Source organism: Chroicocephalus ridibundus, chromosome 13 (genome assembly GCF_963924245.1).
Source record: "Chroicocephalus ridibundus chromosome 13, bChrRid1.1, whole genome shotgun sequence".
In the NCBI taxonomy this organism is placed as follows: domain Eukaryota; kingdom Metazoa; phylum Chordata; class Aves; order Charadriiformes; family Laridae; genus Chroicocephalus; species Chroicocephalus ridibundus.
In genome coordinates, this window is record NC_086296.1 from 2052227 (window position 1) to 2059908 (window position 7682).

Below are 7682 nucleotides of genomic sequence, written 5' to 3' on the forward strand. Positions count from 1 at the left end.
CTTTGGGTCAGGCCAGATTTACAGCAACTCTTGCTCCCAGGCAGCTTCAGGTTTACTCGACCCTGCTGTTGGCCCCCTTGTCCTGCTGAACACCATGGAGAAAAGTAGTGACGTGCCCGTGGGACTATGTACTTAAATTAAAAACTTCTTGGGCCAGAAGAGTACTTTACCCTCCAGCTGCAGGACTGGACGTACGCTCCCAAGATTTTCACTCATATTAGGAATGAAACACAGCCATCTAAAAAATATTTTAGAAAATTTATTGAAAACTGACATACAAAGGGTGATTTGGTCCCAAGAGAAGACAGACCAGAATCAGTTATTTCAAAATAAAGTTTTTCCTAATACTGCATCACATTTGCCATCCCGCTTGCAAACAGCATTAATAAAAGTCTTTCAAGGAAGCCAACAACAAATGAAACTGTTACAAATACAGAAGTTTGAAAACACTCAGTAACTTGTTCTCTCTCACCCTCTCCAGATGATTGCCACAGCAAGAATCCTGCTCAGTCAGGTATCCCAGATACTTGATTCCTGCTCTACACCACTCTTCTCCCCCCACCAATTTAAGCCATTCAACCCTGTTCTCTCCTGTCACAAGGGCAGAAACAAATTATGAAAAAATTAAAATAGAGGTTTTCTACCAAAGCAAATTTCTTGGACACAGTTTTTCCCCATCTCTTGCTCTTTGTCATAGTCCACACTCCATTCATGTTTCAGATGACAGAATAACAGGGGTCAGTGATGCTCTATTAGCATCAAACAATGAAGAGGAAACACACCTCTGAAAGTCAACCTTTGGTACAAACAAAACAAGAAAAAAGTACGCTTAAAAGCCATCTACAAAAATCTCTTCTGCAAGTCTGATACATAATTTGTCGTTTCTAAGAGGAAAAAACCTGCATCTAGATTTGACGTATTTAGGCCTCCCACAGTTCTCTACATCCTCTGTCGCAGTTTCAGTGTTGCTGAGACGGTTTCATCACATTTTTGATTTTTTTTTATCCTTTTTTTTTTTTTTCGGTTTATTTAGGATTCAGAGCTATCAGCTAAAACAATTCCAACCTTGAACTTTCGCTATAATGCTGCAAGCTTAAAAACAGGTAATTATTTGGAGAGACCACATTTTCTACCCACAGTGACTACAGCCTTCTCCAAACTGCACTGCTTTGCTTTACACTCAAGCAATGTAGCGTGTCAAAGGCTGTAGATTTTAAGTGTGTTCAGCAGCTTAATAATATACGAGAAATTTTACACAATTCATGCAAGAGATTTATAGCAGGCCCCAAAACGAAATGAGACATCATAGCAAGATAAAGCTGCACACGGTCTCCAATTTAAGAAAAGTCCCAGAATGGTAAAGTTATACACGGGTTTCCAGAGTAATACCTATTCAAATGCTGGAATGTTTTTAGTGAAGCTCTGAAATGTTTTAGCGAGAGACAGCAAATTTCACATAACCTTCGACGAGCAGCAAGATAGACAGGATTTAACAAATAGGGGCATCTTTTGAACAAAGCTTCTGCTGCCAGCCAAAAGAAGAGAAAGGATGACTGCAAAAAGAGAAGCTTGATTTTAAACTATCGACTATTCAATGGTAAAAAATATCATCACAAAGATTATAAATTAGCTGTGCAAAGGAAGAGTAGATTTTCTTATGCAAACAGCTGCATTACTGTGTACTTCCTCCTTTACGTTAGCAAGATGTCAAAAACAGACTGGGATGGTAAGAGCCTGAACAGAACCTACTACTTGGAAAGTAATTTCTTCCAAAAAGCCTCGATTCATCTATCTCTGAGAAAGCGCAAGGACTTACAAACAGAAGATAAGAGTCTTTGCCTTGTTTAAGGGTTTTAAGCATAATGGAACTGTTGTGCGTTGAGGAAAGGTACGAGCGATAACTCATTGAGGACTCCTTAACGCCCTAAGCAGGGTACAAAATTCTTTTGGCATGTATCTGTACAAACTACGTGACGTTATGTTAATGGCACGTGTTCTGGCTTAAAATTTAAGTCTAGATTCTCTCAGGAAGAAGACAAGCATCTTTTTTACTTCACCACCAATGCCAGCAGTCTCAAAGTTTGGGACTTGGTTACAGGCGATAATCAGCATTTGACCCTCTTTACGCCAGAATATCTGCTCCCTATTATCTGATTTACTTACCACGTTTATCAAAATTAAAGGATGCCATTTTTCATCAAAGGTTACGCTGTCTTCAACTGACTTTCCAACTTGATGCATACAAAGAATCACAGCACAATGTAAGATGCGAATCAATTGACCGAGAACCCTTTTCTCCAGACTTTGCATCATTTTGGGGAGGGGGGCATCAAAACCCCACAATTTAAGAGCCGATGAACCAAAGATGACTAAAGTTAGTAGTTATCTTTGAAGTTACTAGCCAGTTTTAATTTCTACAAAGCAAGAGGCTTATCCTCGGCTAGAACATTCCTTCCCTAGCACACTGCAGAATGCATCACTTGTGCATTTGAGTTCACATCAAGTACAAACCAGCCACGGCTGAAACAGTGTGAAAAGCTGTATTTCCATAGGGACCGCGCTTCTATCACTGACTAGACTCAAAAGTATTTCTTCCTTTCCATACTTTTTTGTGATTCAAATTAAACTAACTGACCAAGCATATTATGTACACCAAAGCCTTAATGGCTCAGTAAATGAAAGATGTGGCTTAAGCCACAGTTACATTCAATATTTGGATTTTATACTTTACCAAGGACAATTAAGAGGATATTTCACCATTAAGCAAGATGGAAAGCTACTTCCTTGTTCCAAAGACTTCTGAATTACCTTCTCAGTAAAACCAAGAATATTTAACAGACCAGAGTACAGAAATCTTGGGTTGTTTTTTTTTTTTTTTTCAGTTTCCTTAAGTTTTGTCTGGCCAATCCACATTCTTATGATGGTTAGTAGGAAAACCAAAAACAAATAATAAAACTTCAGATTCACACATCAAACCAGAAAGAAAGAGGGACTCAAAAAACAGCAATAAAACCCATCAGAAGCTCACCACTTCCACTATAAATTCTGGCATCTACAACTCCATTTCTTCTTCTGCACACCCAGAGATTCCCAAACTAGCATACGGATCTGGAGACATGGCAGTCTGTTGTGATTCAGGGAATGTTTCAGTCTGTGGGTCAAAAGCAGCTCTTGATGTCGACTGCTTAGCTTGACACCCTTCTGTACTCTGCTGCTTGAAGTTCTTACCAGAAACAGACTTCAGTTTATCTGTGAGAAACTCAGGAAGAGGTTTCCAAAGCACCAGCTCCATAGAAGGACGGCTCCTAGAAGGGACGGAGTCTCAGTTAAATTTAAGTTTTCCAATCACTATTAAATGCAGAAGACCAGTAAGTACCTTCATCCTTTGTGCTAGCCTGGAACTATGTTCCAGAATCCACATACCATTTTTTACCCCCCTATTACATTTCCTCTTCCTTAACCAGTTCCATTACTCCTGGTTCTAACCCTGTATTTTCTTTCTTTTCTTTTGCACCAAACTTGATGACCACTGCTGGTCACACTTCATGACCACCTTCTTTTGGAAACTCACATATATAAAAAAATCAAGATACAATGGTTTATTCAACAAACTTCACGCTGGACAAATGGGGGACAAAACAGACAGCTTGATGACCACTACAGTTACACTTAATTCTCTTTTACATTAGGATAGTTTTTCCTGGTTTTGACCAGATGAATGGTCTGTTATACAACGTTGGCTACATCATGCAGTAATTAAGGACATCTCCACAAACATGAGACTGGGTCTCTCTTTTCATTTGCATGTGTTAGCTACATAGCACCATGATTTCCTCCAGCACTTACATAGATTCTATTATTTTCTTTGTCAGGACTTCACCAAAATCCCTCTTCATCCCTTTCTTAAGGGTATCTGACAGGATAAGAGTGGGCAGATTGCTAACATTTCCATCAGCATGAACTTCCTCATCTTCATCAATTATCCTAGGAATGGAGGGGGAAGAGGGAGATAAACACTATTGAGCATACTGTTAACAGGTACATCCACCGTAGACTACAGTTACATCTACGTGCACTGCATTGTACAGTGCAGATCTCGGACCGAGGCCGGGTACCAGAAGCAGCGGGGCCATGTTAACTCGAGTCTCTCTTGGGCCAACGCACCCTAAGAACGACTGTTACCATAGAAGCCGCTCAAGCGGCTTCTGGTACCTCAGCTAGCCTTGTTACCCCCGCACCGTCCAGCAGCGCGCAATGCAGGCATACGCTAAAGAGAAAATAAATAAATCCACTTCAGGGGAAAGTGTACGAATCAGCCACATTACAAGAGTAAGCCTCAGTTACGCAGTAGCTTCACCAGCTCGATTCCCCATATCTTAACTTTGGGAATTATTGAAAAGCTACTGAATACAGTTCTTAACCTTTAAGGACGTTGCACCGATCTCTCAGATTAAAACGGCACAAAAAGTTGGAAGCATTTAAAACAAACTGGAGGCATCTCCTTTGGTTTTGGTAAACCTTTCCAAGAAAATTTAGCAGAGTAGCTGGGAAGGATGGGGAACAATCCTCTGAGAGGTCCAAAGCAGACTCTGTAATGCAGATATAGCCGGATAATAAAGACAAATAGCACTACTCTGATTTACCCATGAAAAAAAAAAATAATCTAACAGTACCTTGCTTCCCTTCACGCATCATCTATGGAGTAATCATCTAAAAAAAAATCTTGTTTTATCATTTATATAACTTTTGGCTTTTCTAACAATTGTCTGCAGTGGTCATTTTAGGTATTTCAGAATACCAGCTCAACTGCAATCAACGTATATATACACACATGACATTCCCAGAAATCTTTCAAAGGCAAGAATGCAGAGTACATTTATGAAAAGATTGCAACAGACCGCCCACAGCCACCCCACTACCCCAATATCACGCCATCTGGTATTTAACAGCAAGATGAACCTCAGTCTTATTGCATATGTGTAGAGAGATTTCTGGTTCATGCTAGTCTCTCCACTGATAAATTCACATCTATCTTGAGCATTTACAAGTATTAATGGCAGAACAAGTTGAAAAAAGCTGAGCTCAAGTCCGACCAGACAACATCAGTTAAAATTTGAGCTCTGGATACTCACAAAAGAGCATAAAACTCCATTATGGTACACATATAGATGCTGCATAACGATTGTGAAAAGGCGGTTATTTATTCAGCATCTCTTGCTCTAGCACCCTCAATTTCAGATCATAGTACCAGCCCCAAGACTCAGAGCACCATAGGTAGCCTAAACCGAAATCATTTGAACAGAAGGTTCATCTCAGACTTACAGCAGTGTTAATCACACTGCTAAGTGCTACATTTAACCCTTAATGCCCACCAAAAAAGGGAAAGCTCAGCAAAGCCAGTCTACTCCAACCCTGCATTTACCTGTCCTCAATCTCCTGAAGCTTCCTGCGAGCAACCTCGCATTGCTGTTCCCCCATTGTCTGATCCATTTCTTCACAGGGAATTTCTAACATGGCAGTTTCAGGACCGCTGCCACCATACTGACTTGCTACCTCCCCAGCTGCCTGCTGACCTGCACAGAGAATCCATTCTTCCGTGTTGGGATTCAAAGGGCAATTTTTGGCTCCTGTCAGTCTCTTCTTCCTCACAGGACAACTAGGAAACAAAATAAAGTTTACAACTGTCAAAAGAGAAATGTGGCATTCTACGGGAAAAAGTGTTATGGAAAGTCATGCGCGTTTCAACAGATTTGACATACTATGGAAACACAATCTCCACGAAGAAAAATAAATCCAAATTGCTCTTATTAAAACGCAGGTACCCATGCTACACAATTAATTAGGTAACTGAAATGGATTTGGGCTTATGTGCAGTTCAGTGTTAGAACTTCCTTTCCCGTGTATGTTGTAGGTGAGGTGTGCTCAAAACTTTATAGAAAACAAAAAGTAAATCAAGATTTTTCAAGTTATAAAAGACAAAATTAATTTACCCTTCCGCCTCTTCTTCTAACTTATGCTTCTTTCCACAGCGAACAGAGACACTGCAAAAGAAACACAAATGGTTGTTTAGCTTCTAATTATATCTTCCAGTGGCATTGAGATTTTCAAATAATATTATCCTCCCTTTTAAAATTTCACTTGCAGCTAACAACAACAGCTGTGGTATGTCACCAGCTGTGAAGGGAGTGGAAGCTACGGACAATAAGTGACCACTACTTTCCGAAGAAAGGCAAAGGCGGCTGTAATTACTCAAGCTTGCCAAGCAGAATTCCATGCTGATTTCTCCCCCTTTACGTTATTTATTTTTTTCCCACAAGGGGCAAGACCAGTTTTTGCTAAAATTCAAATGTTTCAAGAAGCAACATGTGATCCGCTTCAGTCTCTTAATACATCAGCTCACAGTGACATACTCAAATATGACCAAACACCAACATTTTAGGGGAATAATTTAAGTTTTCTGTGCTCACATAAGAGAAAGAATATGTAAGTTTAGAAAAAGTACACAAACTTAAAAGCACGTCAAGATGTTGGTAAACTTAACCTCATTTCTTTCCTTTTACAAGGCTCCTTCGTGCCCCACCAATAAACTCGAAGGCCGTCAGACAAGTGCAATTCTAACACTGCACGAGTGAAACACTACTAGAAGGCAAAAAATTATAGCCTGTCTCAAAAAGAAAACTTATTCCACACGTCCAGCACGGCTGACAAACGCGTCCCTTCCCTGTCCCGGCGGTAACCGGTTGGCACTTACTGGCAGTGTCCCCGCTGCTGGTGCGGGCCCGGCGGCCGTGCCCCGCTGGTGAAGGAGCCCACCGGGGCCACCGTCAGGCCCTCGTTGTAACTTCCCAGCGCGGCCAGAGAGGCGACGTCGAAGCCGCTTTGCGGGTAGAGGCCGGAGGAGCCGCCGCCATCGGCGCCGTCGCTTCCGTTCCCCGCCATGATCACCATGGGGGGCTGCAGGCGGTCGTGGCCGAGGGCCGGGGGCTGCAGGCCGTGGCGGTCAGGGACGGCGGCCGGCGCCTGAGGGAACTCCACGACGGGACCCGCGGGGATGCCCTGACAGGATCTGCCCAGCGCTGCCATTTCCTGCTGCCGGAGAGAGAGAGGACATCAACGCCGCCCCTCCGTCCGCACCACTGGCCCCCTCAGGGGGAGGCCCGGGGTCGGCGCCGGCTCCCGGCCCGAGGCCGCCCTCCCGGCCCGAGGCGCTCCCCCGGGGAGACCGCGCTGCCCAGCGCCGCGGCGGCGTAGGTGAGGGGGCCCGGCGCAGCGCCGGGGCCCGGCCCGCCCCGGTCCCACAGCAGACAAACAGCCGCCCCCCGCCCGCCCGCGGAGCGCTCACCGCCGGGCCGGGCCGGGCCCGGAGCCGGACGACACCGCCAGAGCCCTGGTCCCTTCCAGGCCTTTCGCCGCCCTCGGAGAAGGCTGGCGCGGGCACTATGGGTGTTGTAGTCCCGAGCGGCGGCCCGCGGGGCGCGGCGGGAGCTGTAGTCCCGGGCGGGAAGCCGGAGCCGCCGAGGTGCCGTAGCGGCCATGGGGCAAGCAGGGACCCCTGGGGCGGGACGGGGCAGGGCCGTCCCCGCCGGGAGCAGGAGGCCCCGGCCCGCCCAGTTGCTAGGGGAGCGTGGAGACAGAGCCGCTTTTGTCCGGGGCCTGCCGTAATCTCCGCGGCCGGCGGCCAG

General features: G+C 44.6%; 1 protein-coding gene across 3 annotated transcripts; it reads right to left on the bottom strand.

Annotated features, from left to right (window-relative positions):
- Nucleotides 1–244: 244 nt before the first annotated feature.
- On the bottom strand, nt 245–7496 carry CCDC117 (coiled-coil domain containing 117). 3 transcript variants are annotated; one of them, XM_063351164.1, is made up of 6 exons: nt 7343–7496; nt 6752–7089; nt 5991–6041; nt 5423–5656; nt 3847–3984; nt 245–3305 (listed from the first exon to the last, which is right to left on the bottom strand). In XM_063351164.1, the coding sequence occupies exons 2-6, from the start codon at nt 7081–7083 to the stop codon at nt 3053–3055; spliced, it is 1008 nt and encodes a 335-aa protein (XP_063207234.1). In that variant the 5' UTR covers nt 7084–7089; nt 7343–7496; the 3' UTR covers nt 245–3052. The 3 variants fall into 3 exon arrangements, with proteins under 3 accessions (XP_063207234.1, XP_063207235.1, XP_063207236.1); XM_063351165.1 differs by having other exon boundaries at nt 6752–7086; nt 7343–7463; XM_063351166.1 differs by lacking the exon at nt 3847–3984.
- Nucleotides 7497–7682: the final 186 nt, after the last annotated feature.

Coding starts and splice junctions, on each gene's coding strand:
- CCDC117 (XM_063351164.1), bottom strand. CDS start 7,083: ATGGCAGCGCTGGGCAGATCCTGTCAGGGCATCCCCGCGGGTCCCGTC. Junction 6,042..6,751: donor CAGCAGCGGGGACACTGCCA/GTAAGTGCCAAC, acceptor TTTCTTTTGCAG/TGTCTCTGTTCGCTGTGGAA. Junction 3,306..3,846: donor AAGAAAATAATAGAATCTAT/GTAAGTGCTGGA, acceptor CGTCCCTTCTAG/GAGCCGTCCTTCTATGGAGC.